Raw genomic sequence first — 25,143 nt, 5'->3', positions numbered from 1 at the left:
ACTCTATTAAGTAAGAAGTTATAATATAGACATTCATGCAAACATAAACACACACGTTCACAATTCACATACAATATTATTAACACGATATCACATATTTCCAATCAAGGAATCAATATGAGCATGCATTTACTCTTGCATGTATGCTTCTATAAGAAATGCGATCATATAACAGCATACAAATAGCAATGAGCCAAAGAGGATTTTCAAAAATTGCAGTTCCCATTAAATGTTCTCAGTAATTTTTTCTACAAGTTTGTTGCCAAACCTTACAGTTACGCAGCGTACTACGTAGGCGAACAACACGCGAACGCGAAGCGAAGCGATGCGGCGCATCGTGAATCCTTAGGTACCTAAAGAAGTGCCCTTCGTGGGCGATCTCGTTGCGAACGCGAAGGCCGTGGGCCCGCCGCGACGCGCCGCTTCGCTTCGCGTTCGCGAGTTGTTCGCTTACGCAAGACGCTGCGTTACCGATATTTAAAATATGAACAAAGTTAGACTAAATAAAAATATGCATTCAGCCCGCGTTTTATGCAAAACTAAACTACTTTAAGAATAAGAATAAAGATCATTTATTTTCAACTAAGGGTTACAGACATTCCAGGGGTCTCCGCACTAGGCAGTGCCTGTATCGCGGGGAACCAATTATAATTTAAATATCAGACTTTATTACAATTAAAAACTATCATTTAGTAAGAAACTACTAACTACAAACTAAGGCTTAATCTAGACACAATATTGAAACTAAATTTTGTTAAAACTTTGTAGGTAAACATCGCCGATTATCTTACTGTTGTCTCTCTGTACAGTAGTTTGTTGTCAAACATTCTACTGAGCTAGGTAAATAGTATTAGTGTATCTTAAATAAATACAAGCTTTACTCGGCACAAATAAAGCAAAGCAAACAGTTCATATATTTTAATAAGACGGTTTTTACTCACTATTATTTTTAGTCACTTTTTGCGACATGTTTCGGATTCTTTGGGAATCCATCCTCAGGCACGAGTGTCCGCGGCGCGGCGGTTGTACGTCGTGCACAACATAGTGAGTAAAAACCGTAAGTGCGATTATTTTAATAAGTTTAATAATATTTACATGTTTACCTAAAGCTAGTTGAAACAAGTAATAGGGATAACTGCGCCTACTCTAGACATAACCGGAATAAAGGATAACCATGCCCTTCCACCCCACACTTTTCCCAGTCAGGAAAACAGTAAAAATTCTTTTTTTACGGTTTTTTCTTGGGTAGGGCCCCAACAGGCACACTTTTTTCTACTGAACATATCATCTGATACAACTACAGAAATTTTGGAAAAAAAAATGGAAAATTTCTCGGACAATACAGGAAAATTACACAGGAAATAAAGGAAAATTTTATTTTGGAAACGGAAAATTTCGATTCGAAAAATATGACAAGTTTCCGAAAATTTTCAATCTGGCAATTTCTAATTTTGGAATCTTTCCAACGGCACATAAGTAGATAAAACTAAATTGTTTAATAAGCATCTATTTTACTAGTAGAATAAACTAAACATAAAGATCATAATCATTCATCTTCATCCACGGACATCTCTAAACAATTTGTTGACAAATGGTATCATTACCTCATTGTAGTCATTGTCCTGTCATCGCACGTGCAATGTCAAGTGTCAAGGTCGCGGGTCAAACATTAGGTCAGTATCAAAGAACGAATCAAAATGGCCGAATATATCGCAACATATCCTTATCACGACATTAAAGTTGTGTTGTTATAGGTATATTTCGCTACATCTATCTATTTGATACTGATCCTAATTTGTAGACTAAATTGTAATCAGTTAAAATAATTACAATTCATTCTCTTTACAGTTACAATTACCTTCCAATGCCGAACTAAAGTTTGCGTCATTTTATTTCAGATTGAAATATTTTTGCCTTACAAATGTTTTTTTTTATCCACAAAAATAATCGATGGCTTAATAATTTTTATAACTTGTTTAATTATTTGCTCGTATTACAAGATCGCAATCGATTACAAGATTAGTTGATTAGATTAGGGGTGTACCTAAAAAAACTAAACTTTTAATGAAAAAAACTGATGCAATTGACAAGGATTTTTGGATTACTAGAATATAAAGCTACTTTTAATTTAGAAATAAAATTACAGCCGTTTGAAATTTAGTTTTTTTTGACACAGACTTTAGTTGTCAAGCGGACCCCAGACTCAAATGAGCCGTGCAATATGCCGGGATACCGCGAGGAAGAAGATTACAAGATCGCAAGCCATTACATATAACCTTTTTAAATTCGAGTTTCCAAATACCCAGTATATCCACTCAATTCTTAGTGTGGTTTTATTAGGTTTTTCCTCACCAATGTCTAGCCTTAGATACGCATTTACATAAAAACGGGTATCCCGCGATGAGTGTCCACTAGCTATACAAACCATGCAGTTAAATGAGTTAAATGCCGAGACGATACCTACTTATGAATGGGAAAAACCATAAATTCATCGTCTATGGCTACAGATTATGTATAGTTGTACCAAATATTCGTGCTTCGAATTTGACAGCTAAATGACAGCGAGCAGAAAATTGCCTGGACACGTTCACAAAGTGGAATCATAAAGTTTATGTTGTACATGACTGTACGGCTCCGTACATTATGCGGGTACTGTGATTACCATAAATTCACATATTATGGCAATTCAGTATACAAAACACAGCCATATTAAGAGCACGGTTTTTTATTTATTACACTTATACAATCAATAAATTTGGTTGTAGACACATTCACCATCAGATATATCGGAACGGCCAGTGCTCAAAAATATCCAAATATGCACTTCAACGGCTTGATAAAAGCTTTGTTCAGATATTTATGAAAACCTTGGCCGCTCCAATATCTCTGATGGCGACTACTACGATCTGACATGAGACCGTTTTTGCTTGCCTTAAAGTTCACGTACTTAATATAAAATTATTGTAGATCAGGAATGTATAGATTGCATGCATGCCTGCATTGCTTGCAACACTGGTTTCGTCTTACATGTTAGTATTAGAAACTGATTTTGTCAATTGGGCCAGCCTTTCTATTACTTCAGGTTTGTAGATAAGATACCGATGTAACTTCAAAAAAAAACTTTAACCTTTAATTCGTGCACATCAGATCAATTGTCTGTATCTATGTTATTTTTATGCCTTTTTCTTGTCACTTAATTCCTTCCGTGATTCTTCTCACTTAATGGTCTCATCGGAAGATCAGCGCTGAAAGCTACCAGCAACATGCTGAGATGAGGCCATTTCGTGGCACTTTAATCTTATTCTATGTTTTCTTTTGTATTATGTACCTAATGTCTCGATTGATTGTGCTTATGAATAAAATTCTATTCTATTCATCCCCGTTAAAACTTGCAAAGATTCGTTCTAATAGGCCATGAAAATGTTTCTTCTATATGACAATCATTCTATATCAGAGTTCGTAATAATTCAAATTCAAATAATTTATTTCAGAATAAAAATTCCATATACAATTACATTTACATTTAAAATAAAATAACTAATCCTAAATTAAAACTAAATATGTTAGTAACAATAGGTAATACTTAGAACAATAATACGTTCTACAATATTTTTATGAGCAGGCAATGTATTTTCTTTAGGAGATAAACTTGCATTTAGTTAAATGTACTGTCTATCATATACATATTATTGGAAAATATTTAATATAACCTGCCCGCGCAGCATGGTTTCCCCTATCACTAAGTCCGTCACTTTCGCACTCACAGACTTGTTAGAACGTGACAGGCATGGTGATAAGCGTACCGTGCTACGACTCCAGCTGTAAATAAGACTTTACTAACAATGCGCAACATTATTATTAACAATATTATAATGCATGTAACTAACAAAAACTTTCTGTGTTTTCCTCCTCTTTCCCCCCTATCTTCGTGTTTGTGTGTTCGTATCCCTTATCTTATAAAATCGCGTGTATCTACCGCCGTATGCTTTGTAAAATATAAATCACTTTATTTTCATTTGACAAAAATTTATTGCAAAAACATTTTCTTTAAAAAAATCTTGATATTTCTCTAAAAATTAAAATTCCGTTATTTGAAATTCGAATTGTTGTTTGTATCCGTTAATCCTCATTCCGAATTTAAATCGCAACTAAATTTGGTCCTCGTTGAAAATTCTCGTTCGAAATTTGAATCGTGCCCTTTGATTCGACTGCGATTTGCGGCGCCTGCGGCGTCTAATTGACAATTACCCGTCACTCGTCCGATGCGTGCTCTATTTCTATTGTCGACGGCTATTTCTGTATTGTTACGACACGGTTTACCTTCGTCCTGTCTTTTGTAACGATTATTTTTCAATAATTTTTGTAATATAAAAAAAAATCTTACAATATATTTGGTTCCTGATACAAAATAAAACTAAATTTACCACCTACCAATAAACGGAATTCTACGCGATTGCACTTAAATTCACAATAAAATCTAAACTTGTATAATAAAAAAATGCTTTATATAATACTCGAAAAACACTTGCATTTTCTCAACCTTTTGATATAAAAAAAAAACCACAACTTTAAAAAAACAAAATCCGCGAACGAAATATTCAACTAACCCTCCATCCTCCTAACACCTACTTTTCCTACCCATTGTAGTCGTGTCAACCCATAGCACCATCTTCAATTATTCAGACGGCACCTACGAAGAGGAGTACTCGTGCTGGCCACCAGCCATCTGCATGATCCTCATCTCGCTGGTGGAGATCGTCATGTTTTGCTACGACGCCGCCAATGGGAGTACGACGGCCGTGGGACCGCTCGCGAAGATATTCATATACAATCCGAATAGGAGACATGAGGCGTGGCGGTTTATCACGTACATGTTTGTGCATGTTGGGTTAGTATCTTTCATTTTTAAAGTATGGCTAGGTTAACTGCGTCAATAAACTCAAATGGGGTCTCTATTGTTTCCCATAAAGTTTTATGTCATAATATAGGTATTGTTTGTCCGCATTTTCGTTAGTCATAATTTGGTTTTTCTCAGAAACGCGTAACTTTTCATTGCCATAAAACAAACCTAACCTATCTGGGATAACCTTAGGAAAATCCTGAAAAGTTAATGGTTTCAGAATTATGACTAATGATAATCTGACAATCATTACATTATGACTTTCAATAATTATGTCAAACAAAGGGACCCCACTCAAATGGTGATACCATTTACTCCGTTAGACAGATATTTGATTCAATATTATCGCATTTTCTGCATTTTTCATTCCGTAAAGATTTTCAACTGTCTTCTATAATTGTTTATAATTAGCCCCCAATGTAACAATAACTATTTTCTTTTCAGCGTCGTTCATCTCCTAGTCAACCTACTAGTACAGCTCTTCCTCGGCGTGCCACTCGAAATGGTCCATCGCTGGTGGAGAGTGACCCTAGTATACTTGGCGGGCGTAGCAGCCGGCTCTTTAGCCACAAGCTTAACGGATCCACGCGTCCATTTAGCCGGTGCATCAGGGGGAGTTTACGCGCTTATAGCGGCGCACATAGCTACTATTATAATGGTTAGTACGACACTTAACTAGTAAACTAGGTGTCCCACTAAAAATGGTCTATCGCTGGTGGAGAGTGACACTTGGCGAGCGTAGCAACCGGCTCTTTAGCCACTAGTCTTGACGGATCCTCGTGTGTATTTAGCTGGCGCGTCAGGGGGAGTTTACGCGCTTATAGCGGCGCACATAGCTACTATTATAATGGTTAGTACGACACTTAACTAGTAAACTAGGTGTCCCACTAAAAATGGTCTATCGCTGGTGGAGAGTGACACTTGGCGGGCGTAGCAACCGGCTCTTTAGCCACAAGCTTAACGGATCCACGTGTGCATTTAGCTGGCGCGTCTGGGGGAATTTATGCTCTTCTTATTGCTGCCCACATAGCTACTATTATAAAGGTAAGCATCAATTTAAGACTATAAAAGTATTAGGTAGTTATGTCTTCCTTCATAATATGCTGTACGCCGGCGAGCGTGTATGAGGAATGTTATGAAAGTGAAGGAAGCGAAAGAGGTATGTCAGGATCGTAGCAAGTGGAAATCCGTAGCCTCTGCCTACCCCTCTGGGAAATAGGCGTGATTATGTTATTGTGTATGTGTTTTTTTAAATTCCAGAACTGGGCAGAGATGGAGTTTGCCATAATACAACTTCTCGTCTTCCTTCTATTGGCAGCAGTTGACATCGGTACAGCAGTATACGACCGTTATTGGGGCGCCGGAGTCACTAATATCGGCTACGTGGCGCATCTAGCCGGCGCGATCGCGGGTACGTACCACTCACTTCACAAATAATGAGACTAATTGAAGTTCCTCGTCGGCATCAATAGTAGGGGCGTAGGCTAGTCCAACCAACCCAACTCCTCCACACTTCAAAGGTTTGATAGAAATCCTATTCAATTCGATTCAATTTAATACTTTATTCATAAAATACAATTTTACAAGATCAAATTGATTAATTGTTTTATCAAATTGATGTTGAGTAGGACCTCGAGGAGATATCTCGGAGATCCGAGTTGTTTTGCCCTGTATGTAGCCTCGCTGAATTTCAGCACTACTTGAGAGGCTGTCTCTTTTTTCTCCATGCTACCTCGGCTCGGCAAAGGGGACTGTCTTTATCACCTGAATTTAAAACATGTTGATTAAATAGTCAATGACCTGTTATACTCAATCGGACCTTACCAAGAAATAGCGACTGTGAGTTTTTCGTTGATGCCGGGCATGGCGTGTCTGTATCCAGCCTGGGTTAGCCAGTGTGTTGGGTCCCTGTGTGTCAGAGTTCGAAATGATAATAGTAATCTTGATAATTATCGTGATTTTTATGCCTGATAATTATCGATTTGACAATAACCTAAAATTTACGAAGATTCTAAGACGAGATTTTAAAATTTATAAAGAATTCAATGATAATAAATATAGCACCATCCATATCCGATATTTGGGGGATTTTCTATGAAAAGGAACCTTATAGTCGATGGCGCTTACGCCGCACAGCGCCGCGCGGCATTGTATTTATATCGGAGCATCGTTTATAATGGCGTAAGCGCCATCGACAATAAGGTCCCTTTTTATAGAAAATACCACATTTATCGGATATTTATCAAAGACTATAATTATCTGGATAATTTCGAACCCTGCTGTGTGTTCTAGGAGCAGTAAGCGTACCTTTCTGAAGGGTGTCGGGGTAATCGGTTTACAGTGTGTTAAAAAATACACTTTTTTTCCCAGGTCTCTTAGTCGGCATCGGCGTTCTCCGCAACCTCGAGAAGCGGAAATGGGAGAAACGGCTCTGGTGGGCGGCCGTCATCATCTACTGCTCCCTCATGCTGGCCGGCATCCTCGCCAACATCTTCTGGGTGGACCACTTCCCTAAAACCCAGCTATCTTAGAACCTGTAGGCTTGGCGTAAGGTCTTTACCATATGTCCTTTTTGGGTCTGTATTGTTTTCCATATAGTTTTAAGTCATAATGTATTGTTTGTCCACATTTTCGTTAGTCATAATTTGGTTTTTCTCAGAAACGCATAACTTTTCAGGATTGCAATAAAACAAACCTAACCTAACCTATCTATAGGATAACCTGAGGAAAAGGGTTTCAGAATTATGACTAATGATAATATGACAATTATTACATTATGACTTTTAATAATTATGTCAAACAAAGTGACCCCGTCCTTGTTGTTGGCTTATAGCCAAATTATAGGATGAAGTGATATCGACTAAAAATAACAATAGCCTAAGGGCCTGTTTCACAATGTCCAAGTAAAGTCCTGAATAAGCTACTTGCCACTTATCTGACAAATAAAGTCATCGTTGGCGTTTCACAATCTCCAAATAAGCTTTATCTGCTGGATAAAGTGCTTTTTTTGTAGGAAATTTTATCTGGCAGTTAATTTATTTGTTAATTAGCTATCCAATACTTTAGTTGGACATTGTGAAACAGGCCCTAAGAGTTGTGAAAATAGTTGTGGGCCTACTGTGAATCAGTATTTGTTGCTTCATATAGACATAGTTTGTTTGTGTCAGATCAGTGCGGAACTACAGTAATTTTTAAGTGATTTTAGTGCTAGTTATTTATATGTGAACTAAACGCTTTAAGTTTATCCTAATCTAGCAAAGTTCTTTTTAAGCTATTTTAAATTGAAAATTACATTTTATTTTTCGTTTAACCCGAACAGAATGAGTGTGTTAAAAAAAAGTCATACCTACTTTGTTATATCCCATGTTGCCTTCAAAATTATCTTTAGATAATATGAAAATATCAATATTTACGTGTTCATGATTGCCTTATGAGAATGATTAGTAATTTACTGTCATTCTAAAACTTCTAAATGTATATTTTGGTTTAAGATTACCTAAGTAGTATTTTATATAAGAGAATCGCGAAATGTCGTTGATTACTTATAGCCATTTTAAATGGTTTAATTTTAAGTAGCTTTTTATAGGATGTCAATTCGACATTATAACGAGGGACAATTTCTGATTGTCCTTTATATATTGTATATTTAAAAAGCTTTAATAGTTTGCTAGAATTGAAGTTATCGTTATAATATTGAGACGTGGAAGGAATTCATACGACAATGAGTGCCTTATTTAATTTCAATTTCTTTCTATTGCATTTTGTATGTTTGTACATGTTTGTTATATTGTTCCTTATATGCTCAATGTCTTTGAAGTGTCTAATATATAGACGAATAATATCATTAGGAGTCAAGTTAGGTACTATATTTAAACAACCTAGTAATTAATGTTGAATATAAATTATTCGTAATCCGCCCAATTTTAGGCGTTTCGGTAAAACATGAGCTTAACTTTAGCAAAGCCTGTGCAGTGAAAAAAGGCGCATTCGTTAAATAATAAATTGTAGTGTTGAAGTTTCTATACTGATATATAGTTTGTCAAAGGACTGCATTTCAAACATAGAGAGAATCATACTATCTTTGTCTTACAGTGGTACTAGCACCCAAAAGGATGAGAATAGTTTTATTTGTTCTTACTGACAATTTGGTTTGACTAACTATATTAAATAATTTATTTAAAAAAATATGTTCATGCAGCACAAATTTTTGATTTAAATTCACTTTGATCTCACAACTTTCCATTCTTTTAGTGAAAGATTATTCCGCTATTGTATTGTAAATATTGTATTATATTGCAAGCAAACTTACAGAAAGCGGGGCCTTATTCTGTGTTAAATCTCTATGTTATATACTATTGTATAATTTGTTTATACGAAGCTGTGCCTAAGTGTCATATTGAATATGTAGGTACAATCGAAGGATTATTTCCCACCCATTTTGTACTTTTGAGCTTTGTCACAGTGACAATAGTATGAGGTCCCTAGCGACTTTCATATTAATTGTCCCTGTGACAAGGTACAAAATGGGTCGGGAATTAAATTCTTCCTGTTATTTTGTTATTAAAGGCAATGTATACATGTAAAATCAAGTATTTCCCTTAAGTTTTTTTTTAATACTACGTCGGTGGCAAACAAGCATACGGCCCGCCTGATGTTAAGCAGTCTCCGTAGCCTATGTACGCCTGCAACTCCAGAGGAGTTACATGCGCGTTGCCGACCCTAACACTCCTCTCCCTCGAGCTCTGGCAACCTTACTCACCGGCAGGAACACAACACTATTAGTAGGTTGTTTTACGTTAATATCAAATCAAACAAAAATACAGTTGCGCCGAGAACAGCCACTCGTACCTCATATATTTTGTAGTTTTGTATTTTTAACGGGCTACAGAGAACTATTTTATAGTCAACATAAAGTGAAATTTTGTATTCTAAATATAATTATAGAAAAGTGATTGTATAATTTAAAATACGTAACGTGGTAAATATTCCTTTGCCCACCAAATTTGACTAATCTTTCAAAAAATTGTTTTAGCAACTTTTTCAAATATTCGCTTTTGAGCAAGTGTAGATTGTAGAAAATGTAAGAATTAATAAAATAAAATGAAAGGAAGCTTATATTATTTTAATAGGATTTTAATGTTTTGTAAATATAAGCCTAGTGTACCCATTTTTAAGTTCCTGTGTTATTTTTGTGAAACACGCACAATAGTAAGTTGTGATAAAAATATTTTAAAATAAATGCCATTTATATTTATTTGTCTGTGTGTAAATAATTAACGGCCTATTTATTTCCTAAAGGTGGATAAGCTGAATAAAACAATCAATTCTTTTGATCATATATCTAAATATAACCATTATATTTCTTATATGATAACTTATTAATAATCACAATATACTTAGGTAAAATTTTAGATATCAAAAATACTTGTATACAGCACCAAAAAATATAATTAGATTTTTCATAAAACAAAATACTATAAGTTATTATTTTATTATTTTCTTTAGTCTCCACATCAAGGCTACTTTACCGATTAACAACATTTTTTTTAAATACAATATATATAAACTTGGAGATTCTTCAGTAAATTCGTAATTATAATAACTTAGTAATTGAGTCACTGATTAATTCTTGTAATAGCAAGTATAAATCCATGGAAAGACATTTAAATATAATGATGCGAATGTATAATTATTTAAAATAGACGGTGAATCAAAATGATTTACAAATATTATGATCGAACTTCATTTTAAGACACATCATGACATGAAATCATAATATCAAATTAGGATATGAATTTCCTGCATGTAGGTATTTTGATTTATCCCTACGTAATTCGTTATAACAAAACTATACACTTTATAATATTTTAAACAATATACTTAAATGAGGAACAATATTTCTCGCTAAAGTTGTTAAAATAAATGCGCAATAGAATGTATAGGTACATAGAAAGTATTAAGGCAAAATGACAGAATAGTCAAATAATTTGTAAAATTAATGTCATTTAATAAATTCGTGTTATATCATTTTAATTTACAATATAAAATGCATTAGATTTGGAATAAAAGTTAGTTTTATATTAAATAGAACATATCAAATAATAAATACGAACAATAATAAATCTTTTAATAAAAATACCGATTTCCACATAAATACAAACTCATCAAAAATTTATAAAATTTTAAATCTTATTAGTCTTAATACTGCTACGTAAATCGACAGTAATGGAAATAAATAGAGATCTTTAAGTATACATATTTTAAAATGAGATAAATAATTAATTAGAACTATATTTAAAATTAATTAAACTATTATTCACATTGCCTAGTCAGGCTTATCGACGACTTTCATATACTACATTCGGAAAGAGACAGTAGTTAAATGAAATCTTAAACTTTATGTTCATTACAATACGGATACATTTTCTATACCCGGTTTCCTATTTCTTGCCATATATTACATGTAGATTAGCATGTGATGTAAAATGGACCTTAATAACTACTAATTGGGTAGTATTTTACTTGGCTAATCGTATGTTTTGAGCCAATAGGAGCAGAGATCTTGTCTTACGAGTTAAATAAAAGTAATATTCGATGTAAAATATTGTTAAAATATGTAGATCACAATAAACAAGATTTACTAAGGGAACAATTACGATGTCGTTATAAAAAGTATGCTCCATAGAACACACCTCTAATATACCAGACATTTGAACCCTAACATATGTAACCCTAATTTAGTCTTGCTAACATAGCACTATTTTAGTTGATGAGATTGTATTACATGATGTAAAATGGACCCTAATCCCTGCTAACAAGGCACTATTTCCTGAGTTAATGAGGTTACCTACCTTAAACCCAAAAGGTATTATGTTACATCCAATGTTAAAGGAACTCTAATCCCTGGTAACACGACACGATATTTTTAGCTGCTGAAATTTGTATCACGTTACTTGTATCGACGAAAATTGGGCCCTAATCCCTACTAACAAAACACATAATTTGCTTAGTCGATGACAGGTTTGTAATGTCTTATGTAACATGAATAATACGATGTAAAATGGACCCTAACTCCTGCTAACAAGACACTATTTCCTTAGTAGATGTGATTCTGTACGGGTTTCTAATGTCTTATGTTACAACATACGATGTAAAATGGACCCTATCCCGCAGTATCAAGACACCATTTCCTTAGTAGATGAGGAGTACGGGCTTGAAATGTCTTATGTAACATGATACGATCTAAAATGGACCCTAACCCCTGCTAACAAGGCACTATTTCCTTAGTTAATGAGGTTTCTTCATTTAAACTTGGAAGCAAAATATCTTATGTTACTTGTATTATTCGACGTAGCTCTAATCCCTACTAATAAGACAGCTTTTCCTTAGTCGATGAGGTTCTCTACAGGTTTCCAGTCGCGATCATTCCGCAGCAACACGATTTCCTCTTCGGAATCTGTCTCGGAAGGCGGTAACTCTTCCACGTCGTAGTACGGCTTGGACACTATTTCTGTAAAAAACAATATTGTCAGTAGAAAAAGGCGCGAAATTTAAATTTTCTATGGGACGATTGCCCTTCACGCTTACAATTTTTAAAGCCGCTTTTTTCTACTGACAGAAATGGCTTGACAGACTATACCTACCATTTAAAATAGGTTTTTTTTTTTACCCACAACAAAACAGAAACGGTGGGTATGTAAGTTTATGATCACAAGTTGTTTGTGGGCTACAGACCTCGTATAACACTGAGCGCTTGTTTGGCAGGGTCACTATCGACTAGAGGCCGTTATTAAGTGTGTAGAGCCCGTGCGTGTTGGAGGGTCTGCCATCTCGTGACCCGAATCGAAAGTGAAAACAATTCACGTTTCTAAGCAGGTGCTGCCTCCTACTCTCGCTTGCTCTATTTCGCATAGTGGGGTCTGCCACTCTGCCAGCTAGTGGCTTAAATCTAAAAATCGGCCAAGTGCGAGTCGGACTCGCGCACGAAGGGTTCCGTACCATTACGGAAAAAACAGCAAAAAAAAACACGTTTTTTGTTTGGGAGCCCCATTTAAATATTTATATTATTCTAGTTTTAGTATTTGTTGTTATAGCGGCAACAGAAATACATCATTTGTGAAAATTTCAACTGTCTAGCTATCACGGTTCATGAGATACAGCCTAGTGACAGACAGACGGATAGACGGACGGATAGCGAAGTCTTAGTAATAGCAGAAATAGATATAAGTAATAGGGTCCCGTTTTTACCCTTTGGGTACGGAACCCTAAAAATGGAAACTTGACATAATGCTCCGCGCCAATGAGGGGCTTCTGTGCTGCTGTCTACAGTTCATAGAGTGCTCACTCCATACATCAGTTTTGTTACCAAAAAGACTATTATTTTCGTAGTCGACATCTAGCGTCAAGTAGCGGAACTATCAGTACTGTTACTCGACAATAGATGTTGCGACGAACGGAAAGTTTTCAGCTAATTTTATAGCAACTCCTTCTGCTTATAAATTGTTGAGCAATACACTTTTCGTCAGTCGCGACACAAGTGACATCTAGTGTCGAATTGATAATTCCACTACTTGACGCTAGATGTCGACTAGTCTTAGTGGTAACAAAACTAATGTATGGAGTGAGCACTCTATGTCTACAAACATATGAATTGGTATTTAAACACAAAGATATTGACATTTTCGACTCACGGCAGGCAGTATTTAGGAGGCAGGTTCTTAGGGTTCTCGGCCATCATCACACTTCTCAATAATAGTACGCAATTTGACATGTAATTATTAAGTATTTGCGAAATGTTGTAATTTGTAATTTAGTATAATTTTGAGTAGTTTTAGGATACTTTTTTATACTTTTAGGATAGTTTTTGCTCCTTATATTTCTTTCTTGCTGTGCATGCTTGCTTTGGATGGCATTCTTATGCAATACCTACCACTCATGTACTCTTTGTAACTATGTTGAATGTTGTCTGTTTAGTGTGCCTTTAAAAAAAAAAATACCATATTTCCCGTCGTCGGTGAACGGCCTCTTCTCGTCTAATGTCGGTCTAGTGAGTAGTTAGTACTATCTGTTTGAACATTTAGTCGCGGTGGTAGCGGGTTCGACACCAGCTGAAGACAGACAGACATACCATATTTCCCGTCGTCGGTGAACGGCCTCTTCTCGTCTAGTGTCGGCCTAGTGAGTAGTTAGTACTATCTGTTTGAACATTTAGTCGCGGTGGTAGCGGGTTCGACACCAGCTGAAGACAGACAGACATACCATATTTCCCGTCGTCGGTGAACGGCCTCTTCTCGTCTAGTGTCGGTATAGTGAGTAGTTAGTACTATCTGTTTGAACATTTAGTCGCGGTGGTAGCGGGTTCGTCACCAGCTGAAGACAGACAGACATACCATATTTCCCGTCGTCGGTGAACGGCCTCTTCTCGTCTAGTGTCGGTATAGTGAGTAGTTAGTACTATCTGTTTGAACATTTAGTCGCGGTGGTAGCGGGTTCGTCACCAGCTGAAGACAGACAGACATACCATATTTCCCGTCGTCGGTGAAGGGCCGCTTCTCGTCGCTGGCCAGCTGCGTGAACATGTAGTCGTGGCGCGCGTCGCGCGTGCGCCGGCAGCTGAAGCACCACGCGGCCAGCGTCACCAGCGCCACGCCCACTACGCCTGAAAATGACAAGTAAACTGAGTGCCAGTTGCACCATCCGCACTTGACAGACTGATCAACGTCATTCGGCGCGCCGCGGCGGTTTACTATCAAACTTTCCATACAATACAATTTAGCGAACTCTTTAACGATGACAAACAGTTTGGTGCAACCGACCCTGCGTTTATAATGGGATTGGCAACTGTCAAAGGTTTGCATAGACGGCGCCATCGTAGCTTACTTATGTATTTATGTATGTATGTATAAACTCTTTATTGTACAAAGACATAGAACACAAATATGGCACAGAAATAGGCAGTACAAAGGCGAACTTATCCCTTAACTTATTTCTCTAGCTATGTTCTAATTGGCTTAAAGGGCCATCCAGGCCATAAACAAACAAACAAAAAAACAAGAATTTGACGCAATTCTAGGAATGGACAGGGCAAGCTATGCTGGCGCCATATGTAAAATATTTCGACCGGCCAACCCCATTTTAACCCAATGACCGCTAAACGTGCAACGCAATAACCCTGATGGAGTCACCAATTTGTACATTTTGACTAATTATTTGTTGATATCAATTGATTTCATTTCTGTCCGGGGGGCCTAGCCAAGATAACAATCGTTTGCAGAGAAACAAAACGCTATTAGTATATAGAGGGACAATTAATAAGCCTCGTTTGCAGAAAACGAAACGCTGTCATTTCCATACATCATTTAGAACGTCTATCTAAGCGTTCAGTTTTCTGCAAATGATTGGTGCTTAGCCAAGATCCTTTGCGCTGTAGCGAACGAAACAGTAATCTCTCTCTATGACTTCGATATTAGTGCGACAGAGACGTTACGGTTTCGTTTGCTATGGAGCGTAATTGATTGGCATATTGGCTAGGCACTGATGGTCAGCTTGGCTAGGCCCCCAGACTCAAAAGACCAACCCACGCAAGAAAAACTTCACTAAAAGGCAAAAAAAAATCAGATATGATGATTTTGTCACAGACTGTAAACTTTTACACAATCGGTGAATTCTAATGGAATGATTATTAAAATGTAAAGGTCATAAGTACACAGTAGAGTAGTTGCCCCATTTAAAAAATCCACCTGGTGTATCTCCACTCTCCAGTATCTCTAACCGTTCAGTTTAAAATATTTACCAAATACATCGCTAGATGGTGTTATAAATCATTTGGAACTAGCTATCGTTTGTCATTTTCAGTTTCTAGGAGATTCCTACCGACATTAGTAGTTCGTGGAAAAACATATACCATATACTTAGGTCTAAGTGTTTTTGAGCGCTCCTGCTTACTAAGAATATGCATCGAGCGAAATATCAGTAAATTAATCTAGAAAAGTATCGTAATTATTTATTCACAAACATGCAATAAAAAAAATTGATATTATGTTCTTCATATTCGACATATACGAATAATCGAATTAGCCTCATGCATGAAGTTTATATTTGAACGAAATATGTTTTATTCGGATGTTTGTTACCGTTATATCATGTTACAAATGCATTTCCGTTTTTAAATTACCATTTAATTACTTAAAATTATAAATAAAAAGTACAAAAATTTAATCATAAGATGTATGGCTTATAAAATAAATAAGATTAAAAAAAAAAAGTACAAAAATTTGCCCGCGAAAAGCTAGTGAGCGAAACGCTAGAAACGCCACGTGACGTCACGCGTTCGACAGATTAGTGTCATTAGTAGCAAACGTCAGTTGGGCCGCCCAACGTGTGACGTCATCACGCTCTGTCGAATTCGCGCCAAAAATTATGAGCGTTTCAACCGCTCAAAAATTATCAACATTTTAAATATTTTTTAATAAAATAATGTTAAGGTTTACAAAAGTATTTTTATCATTTCCGGTGTTCCAACGATATAAGTTATGAATCCAAAAATAAAAATAAATTCATGCATGGAGCTAATTGCAAGCCCTAGACACCGAGCTAGATTAATCATTTGACATTCTTATCCGTTATCCTTCTAGTAAAGATGCGTTTTTGTTTTAAGTATGATGGCAAGCATGTTGCCGCTACCATAGAGTAACTTATACTAGAGCGGTACTGTCATAGTAAATTTTGTAACCCCAGTAAATTCACTACCATCGGTCGACACACTTTAAAACTAAAAATAAATATTAATAAAAATACGATTAAATGTATTTAAATATGGATAAATGATTTTTTTTATTTGCATTAATTATTTTTATGATTTTGACCCATGTTCTTTCACTGATATGCGTTAAAATTGTTAAATAACAAACGAAACCGTCAACGCCATCTATACGACAGTAGGCCAAGCTAGTAGCGCCCTCTGAACGAGAATCAAATTTTCTTGATTTTCGAGGCACGTTTTTTCCATAGACTGTATCCATCTATTACGGAGTTATATCTATCTTTGCCGCTACAGACTAAAGGGCATTAAAAAAAGTTATGATTTTGTCGCTGACTGTACAAATTTCTTACACAGTGTAAATGCTAGTCGTAGATAATTAAAATGTTAGGATAGGTCTCTTAACCCTTAAATGCATGATTTTTTCTTTTTGCCTGAAATTAATATATGTCTTACATAATTGTTTACTGATTCTAGGAAAAATAAAAATTAAAATTAAAACATCGATTTTCACTGCTTAACCAGTATTAGAAGTTACATAGGGTAAATAATAATTTATGTAAATTTATACAATTATTGGTAAAAGATATATCAAAAATCTTACTACCATTAGAAATTTATACTATTTGTAATATACCTATAATAAAGATTTTAAATATAAATAATAACAAACCCCGAAAAAACCGCCTAAATTACATACTAAAAATCATCAAATTTTTCCAATTTTCCGCCATTTCGTGTTAAAAGAAATGTAATTTTTTTAAACTTAAATACTGCGCAAATTTGAATAAAACAACGGAAAGCGTGTTAATTTACAATCAAAATAATTATACAGGACCAAATAGATTTTACCTAATTATGCATAAAATTATATGTTTTTTGTTGTGTACATACATACATCACTATGCATTCAAGGGTTAAGACCAATTAGGCGTAGCTACACGGGATAGGGTAGTTGCCCTCAGTGCCGCATTTAAAAAAATCCAGTGCATGGAGACTATATAAAGAGCCAAATCTCTATGCATGAAAAAAACTCAACTCAACTCCATCAAAAAACAGTAATTAGGCGGCGCCACCATACACCGAAAATACTACCAAAAACAACCTACGTAATTTGGTCGGGTTATTTGTTGCCTTATATGGTTCATGTTATACTCATGTCCCAGAGCCTAACTAGCGCCACCGGAGAGATTAGGAACTATTATTTAAAGCTAAAAGAGGTCACTTTTGCAACAATTCTGCCATAAGAGATTGGCATCCTTTCTATACCATCCATAATCCAGTGTATCTCTAACCGCTCAACTTAAAAGTTTACCAAACACCTCGCTAGATGGCGTAAGTAATCATTTAGAACTAGCTAACGGTTGTCATTCTCAGTTTGTAGAAGATTCCTACCGAGATAAAGTTGGTTCAATACGAGACACTTACCAAGTGCCGTATGCTTGTTTGTTTCTATTTTTGAGCGCTCTCGTGTATTAAGAATATGCATTGAGCGTAATATCAGTAAATTAATTAAGGCGGTACCCTGAGCCAGAAGGCGAAAAATCTCTATGTATGATCCTGTTTGTCTAAGAGGCGTTCATATTCGTAGATGTGGAAAAAATATATGTAGTTCTTGACTATATTATCTTTAATATCATAGCTTCCGATACACGAATTATGACACTTCGCTCGATACAATTAATTCCCAAAGTAACCTCTAACTCGGACTTTTAATCCAACTTTACTGGGTTATTTTAAAATAAAAAACAATCTTAACTTAAATAATAATTTCATAGCTTTCGAATTTCGATATTGTAGGGTAACGTTTTTAAAATAAATAAAATTCGATCAAAATTGACACTTGGCGCGCATGATCTTTCCCGTTCTTTCTTGCGAAATGTGACAGAGACAGCGGCAAACCGATGGAACGGCCTTAAGATAAGAAAAGTATCGTTGCTTAAGGGTTCCGTACCCAAAGGGTAAAAACGGGACCCTATTACTAAGACTCCGCTGTCGGCGCTGTCCGTCTGGTCTGTCTATCACTAGCCTGTATCTCATGAACCGTGATAGCTAGGCAGTTGGAATTTTTATAGATGTAGGTATTTCTGTTGCCGCTATAACAACAAATACTAAAAAGTACGGAACCCTCGGTTTTTACTTAACATTTGTTGTTACAAAGGTTTTTTTTAAACCTGCAATATTTTACGAGGTGAATATAACATTCATAGGATCTGGACTGATATTTAACAAACTGTATCTCGAAAACGGTTAGAGATATTAACGTGATTAATAAGTGAAAAATCAAGTACGTATAAAAGTCTCTCATTTTGTTCCACCCGATATAGAACACTGATTTAAACTTTCAGGATTTTTACTCATTATTATTTGGTAAAACGGAACTTAATTGCGTATAATTAAGTTTTTAAATTTACCTCCAACGTTTCGAGGACCGCGTTGTCCCCGTAGTCTCGGAAAAGACCGGAGTGAGTCTTCTCCAAAAAAAAAGCACTGCCATACAAAATGTCCACATCAAACCAGTTAAAATGTATGAAACAGGCTTTTTTTTTTGTGATTTCGGGGTTGGATTATGATGGATGGATGTTGTAAATCGAACTTTCCCAAATACATCAATAAGCTTATGCTTAGTTCACATCGGACCAACTAGATGGCGCTAGTAGTCCTCGATATCAATGTAAACATTAACCAAATTTGACTTTTCCCGTAGTTTGAAAATTCCGAAACCTTGTATTTTATGTTGCCTAGATATTGATGAAAACGTAACCAATGTGTAAATCGAGAGTAGTGAAACCTGGACAACTCATATGTATTGTTCAATCACTTGTCCAAAGATGGCGCTAGTAGGTAGTAATCAAATCGTTTCAGTCGCGTCTAATTGTGAAGTTATGTATAATTAAAAATGTTAATAATCACCAATAAAATCGATTATATGCCGTGTATATATATATATATACGGTATGAAGTATGATTATGTACTTGATGAAGAAGCGCTGGTGGCCTAGCGGTAAGAGCATGCGACTTGCAATCCGGAGATCGCGGGTTCAAACCCCGGCTAGTACTAATAAGTTTTTTGGAACTTATGTACGAAATATCATTTGTTATTTTACCAGTCGCTTTTCGGTGAAGGAAAACATCGTGAGGAAACCGGAATAATCCCAAAAAGCCCTAGTTTTTACCTTTACCCTCTGGGTTGAAAGGTCAGATGGCAGTCGCTTTCGTAAAAACTGCGTGCGAATGCCAATTCTTGGGATTAGTTGCCCCCATGAGCGGTGGCAAAATGGCGGGACAACGCGAGGAAAAGATGATGACGGTATGATGTACTTACCGGCAACCATGACGAACACGAGGCGGGACATGCCGAGGACTTTGTCATCGGATTCCAGTTTGAAAAGCACTTCGGGGGTCATGTTCTCATTCTTGTTTACCTGAAAATAGATTTTTGATTTCAAATACACGATTATGCCACAGGGTAGACCAGCTTTATAGAAACAAAGAGGATATAATAAGATAGAGCGGTACTGTCATAGTAAATTTTGTAACCCCAGTAAATTCACTGCCATCTATCGACATACTTTAAAACTAAAAATGAAGATTTATAAAAATACGTTAAAATGTATTTAAATGTGGATAAATGATTTTTTTATTTGTATTAATTATTTTTATATGATTTTGACCCATGTTCTTTCACTGATTTGCGTTAAAATTATAAATAACAAACAAAACCGTCAACGCCCTCTATACGAGAGTAGGCCAAAACTAGTGGCGCCCTCTGATCGAGAATCAATTTTTCGTGGATTTTCGAGGCATGTTTTTTTCTTAGACTGTATCCATCTATTACGGAGTTATATCTATCTTTGATAGAAATATCCGTACTACTTGTATCTCTAAACATACTGGACGTTATAGTTATCCTACCGAGTGCGGCAGTAGTCTCAATACAAAGATAAGATAGACTTACCATAATGTGTCTCTGTCTAGAGATATATCCTTCCTTCTCGGCAGTCATAAGCACTTCTCTTCCCATGTACGTCACCGGTAGACTGACTACGAATCGGCCGTTGGCGTCACTAGTGTTGGTAGCCACGGGGTCGACCAGCTTTTTGGAGCCGAGCGGGTAAACTAGTAGCGTAGCTGTGTTTAGCGGTACGCTGTTGTGGTCGATGGCTAGACCTGAAACATATAGGCATAGAGTAACTTATACTAGAGCGGTACTGTCATAGTAAATTTTGTAACCCCAGTAAATTCACTGCCATCTGTCGACACACTTTAAAACTAAAAATGAAGATTTATAAAAATACGATAGAATGTATTTAAATATAGATAAATGATTTTTTTTATTTGCATTAATTATTTTTTATGATTTTGACCCATGTTCTTTCACTGATATGCGTTAAAATTGTTAAATAACAAACGAAACCGTCAACGCCATCTATACGACTGTAGGCCAAAACTAGTAGCGCCCTCTGAACGAGAATCAAATTTTCTTGATTTTCGAGGCACGTTTTTTCCTTAGACTGTATCCATCTATTACGGAGTTATATCTATCTTTGATCTAGGTAAAAAGTTAGGATACGGGATGTTTTTAATGACTAGCCATATTCTGAGATTTCTAAAAGGTGAATGTGTATATCATACTAAACAACCTTATCAGTGAACGCTGGAATCGCAAAAAATGGACTATTCCATAGAAAATAACGAAATATGAGTCCATATCGCCGCTATACTTACTCAACCTAGTATCTGCAACACTCATTTGATGACAAAAACACCCGTATTCCGAATGAAAGGAAAGCGACATTTCCATCAAATTATTGTTGCAGATATAAGGTTGAGTAAGTATAGCGACGATATCAGGCGTGGCTCACTCAGCGATTTCGTCGTTCCGCTACAAGTACATGCGGCCGCCCCCAGTTCTGAGGTCTAGCCATAGTGATTGCCGCGCACTGCTACGGAACGGACACCTGTTCGCGCATGCGCCACCTAGCGGTCATATCTGTCGTAAGTGACGCGTTTTGTTAGAGTGAATGTTCTGTACCTAGTACTATTACTTATTTTGTGTCCATATTAAATCACATTTAGATTCGGGTCTATCACGAATTTATTTTGTTACCTTTATTACCGAAGTTTCGACACAGGTTTCACTGGTCGCGGTCGCGGCCAACTAACGTCCCAGCAAAATGTCAAAACAGAGATTTGTGTGACTACCCGACGAAAAGTGTAAATGATTTAATATGTTCGAAGTAAATGTGTTCGAAGCGCGAAGGTTTTAAATGAAAATGAGACGCGTAAGTTACGTCACGCTATAGAATGAAATTTACACTGGGGTGTACTGGCTAGTCAAGTCTCTCCGTACTCTGCCGAGGTGAAGATGTAAGTCATACTGACATTTTGGTGTATTGTAATGTAACATAACTAATATATTTGACATCTTTGGCAGACTTTATTGCAATGGCAAAGGTCAGTTGGACGGAGGAGAAAACAAATGAAGAGGTTTTACGCATGGTAGGAGAAGAGGAGTTTGTTGAGGACCATAGAAAATAGAAGAGGAAAGATGCTTGGACACCTGCTACGACACGACGAATTTATCATAAACATGAAGGGAGAGTTGAGGTAAGGAGACGGAGGGGGAGACCAAGGAGAACGTATATAGATTAAGTAAAGGAAAAACTCAACGTTGTGTCGTATCAGGCTGTAAAGGAGAAGGCAGAGGACTGACATGCAAAGAAATCGCTCCACCGACAAGTCTAACTCTTAAATATATGATGATGATGATAGCTGACTTTATTATTTGTGACGTTTTCAACCAAAAGGTACCACATTGTCGCTTGTCGATAAGGTTGATTTATAATTGAAGCTATATGGAAATAGCGCCTTACTGACAAGCGACAATAAGTACCCTTTTGGTTGAGAATGGCACATTTAATGTTTAACAAGAAGAAACGTCTGAAACAACAAACAAACAACAAACTCAAACACAAACAACAACAACAACACAACAGAAACAATTTAAAAGTGGAAAAATTACTTTGGGTGAGACTTGAACTAACGGCCTCTGGATTGATACTCCAGCGCTCTGCCAACTAAGCCACCAAGACCTCATCCATAGCCAGCGAATCTTTCTACCATATGGGACTTTATTATTTATTTAAAGTTTTTAAAACAGTTTTTAATTACCTGAAATATAGACCATGTTGGGGTCATTGTACAAGTCCTTGTCGTCGAAAGTGCCTCCCGGTAGCTCGGTGTTGGTACGGCGCAGTATGATGTCTTTCTGTTTCACTTCCCCTTCTATGATTCGCCATGTCAGTGCCTGTCGGTCATGAAATAAGTAAATTACACCTTTGCCCTCACTAATATCATAGAGTAACTTATACTAGAGCGGTACTGTCATAGTAAATTTTGTAACCCCAGTAAATTCACTGCCATCTGTCGACACACTTTAAAACTAAAAATAAATATTTATAAAAATACGATAAAATGTATTTAAATATGGATAAATGATTTTTTTATTTGCATTAATTATTTTTATATGATTATGACCCATGTTCTTTCACTGGTATGCGTTAAAATTATAAATAACAAACGAAACAGTCAACGCCCTCTATACGAGTGTAGGCCAAAACTAGTGGCGCCATCTGATCGAGAATCAAATTTTCGTGATTTTCGAGGCACGTTTTTTTCTTAGACTGTATCCATCTATTACGGAGTTATATCTATCTTTGCTAATATTTAATCTGTCCAATTTCTTGGTACAATGTGTATTTGCATCTTACATTTTGCTTAATGAGAGAGTGAGACGCAATGACATTGGACCAAGAAATTGGACAGTTGGATCCTAAAAAAAAATCGGTTAAGTATCGTATCGGTGAACGGTGGTTAAAAATTTCACCCTGTATAGTAATTTCACTAATCAAATTCACCCGTCTTCGAAAAATCTAGAACCATATGTAAACAAAACAAAGATCTTAGAAATTTTATAGTCGGTAAAAATTGTTTTTTTAAACGGTTTTATTCAGCTTGACCCCATATATAGCTTTGTATATATATAACCTTTGTAATTCTAGGCATAATGACGGTAATCTCGTTATTTATCTATAATTCTTTGCTAGAAATTCACAAACAAGCGGACTCTCTTCTTAAATTATCAGATATACACAATTATAACACGAGATCCAGGCACAAATTGCTTCTACCAAAGGTGCGGCTTAAAAAATGTCAAAAACAGGGCGTTTACTTAAAAATCTAAATGTTCAATAAACTGCCATTGGAAATAACTAACCTGCCAATAAATAGCTTTAAAACTAAAATATCTAATTATTTCAGGAAGCATGCCTTCTACTCTGTGACCGAATATTTAAACTGTAATATTGACATGAATAACTTTGCATAATGTTAAATAGGCGATTGAAGGGATTTTTTTTAAATTATTGTCAATGTAATGTACTTATTTTAAGTATCTAACTCTTGTAACGACATACCATGTAATGCACATATTACTTTATGGTGAATAAATGAAAATGAAAATAGTGCTTCAAGTCTTGAATTAGATTCTAGATTTGAGAACATTACCTGGTCCACGTATCCCTTAGCGGACACAACGGCCTGGTATGTGCCCGGTGGCAGGGAGGCCCGGTAGTGCGCGGCGTTGCGGCTGGCCCGGTACGGACGTGAGAAGTCTCTTAAGACGATGGTGGCATCGCGGACCGGCCCGCCGGATTCACTCTTTATATACCCCTGGATACCTATAATGAGAAAATGTGACGATTTCAATCAAAATGTACCACATTGTCGCTTACCATAAGGACGAAATTAGATTGTATCTTTATACGAATCAGAGCGTCCTTATGGCAAGCGACAATGTGATACCTTTTGATTGAAAACGACACAAATAGTACACCAGGCACACAGGCACACGCTACTACTACCAGGCATGGCTCACTCCGCGATTTCGTCGCGTCGCTACAAGTACTTGCGGCCGCCCCCAGTTCTGAGGTCTAGCCATAGTGATTGCCGCGCACCGCTACGGAACGGACGCCTGTTCGCGCTTCCGCCACCTAGCGGTCATATCTGTCGTAATACACGCGTTTTGTTAGAGAGTGAATCTTCTGTACCTAGTACTATTATTTATTCTGTGCTACTACTACTTTTACTTTTTTTTTTAATTCAAAGGTGTATCTGAAGTTCCTAACCCGCATTGGGCCAGCGTGGGGACTATAGCCCAAGCCCTCTTGGGTATGAGAGGCCTGTGCCCAGCAGGGGGACGTACGTATGCTGAATTATTATTATTTGCTTGTCCTTTCCACATCTCAGGACCATGGGGACGCCATTTAGGGAAAATGATCCAATCCACAAAAAACTGTCAATAGAATTTGAACTTTCTGTCAAAACGAAAAGTCATTGATTTAAATGACAAATTTTAGAAGATGGATCCTTTTCGCTTAATGGCATCCAGGGTCCCGGACTTTCGGACGGCGTGCGTGGGGCC

At 36.5% G+C, this 25,143-nt stretch overlaps 2 protein-coding genes across 5 annotated transcripts in view; one reads left to right on the top strand and one right to left on the bottom strand.

Moving 5' to 3' along the window:
- LOC134749939 (rhomboid-related protein 2) overlaps positions 1-10,154 on the top strand; it is a 31,884-nt gene extending 21,730 nt beyond the window's left edge. For all 4 annotated transcript variants that reach the window (XM_063684966.1, XM_063684965.1, XM_063684964.1 and 1 more), the window contains 5 exons: positions 4,684-4,888; positions 5,345-5,558; positions 6,161-6,311; positions 7,271-9,502; positions 9,683-10,154. In XM_063684966.1, coding sequence (XP_063541036.1) covers positions 4,684-4,888; positions 5,345-5,558; positions 6,161-6,311; positions 7,271-7,431 — 731 coding nt within the window. In that variant the 3' untranslated portion in view covers positions 7,432-9,502; positions 9,683-10,154. The remainder of the gene's footprint in view (positions 1-4,683; positions 4,889-5,344; positions 5,559-6,160; positions 6,312-7,270; positions 9,503-9,682) is intronic.
- Positions 10,155-10,328: 174 nt separating this feature from the next.
- The window catches only part of LOC134749959 (carboxypeptidase D-like), a 53,261-nt gene continuing 38,446 nt past the window's right edge, over positions 10,329-25,143 (bottom strand). The window contains exons 21-26 of the mRNA XM_063684997.1: positions 24,228-24,400; positions 22,833-22,968; positions 20,617-20,828; positions 19,984-20,083; positions 14,421-14,558; positions 10,329-12,410 (exon numbers count right to left, since the gene is read on the bottom strand). Coding sequence (XP_063541067.1) covers positions 12,286-12,410; positions 14,421-14,558; positions 19,984-20,083; positions 20,617-20,828; positions 22,833-22,968; positions 24,228-24,400 — 884 coding nt within the window. The 3' untranslated portion in view covers positions 10,329-12,285. The remainder of the gene's footprint in view (positions 12,411-14,420; positions 14,559-19,983; positions 20,084-20,616; positions 20,829-22,832; positions 22,969-24,227; positions 24,401-25,143) is intronic.

Source organism: Cydia strobilella, chromosome 19 (genome assembly GCF_947568885.1).
Source record: "Cydia strobilella chromosome 19, ilCydStro3.1, whole genome shotgun sequence".
Classification (NCBI taxonomy): domain Eukaryota; kingdom Metazoa; phylum Arthropoda; class Insecta; order Lepidoptera; family Tortricidae; genus Cydia; species Cydia strobilella.
This window is presented reverse-complemented; position numbering and strand designations above follow the sequence as displayed.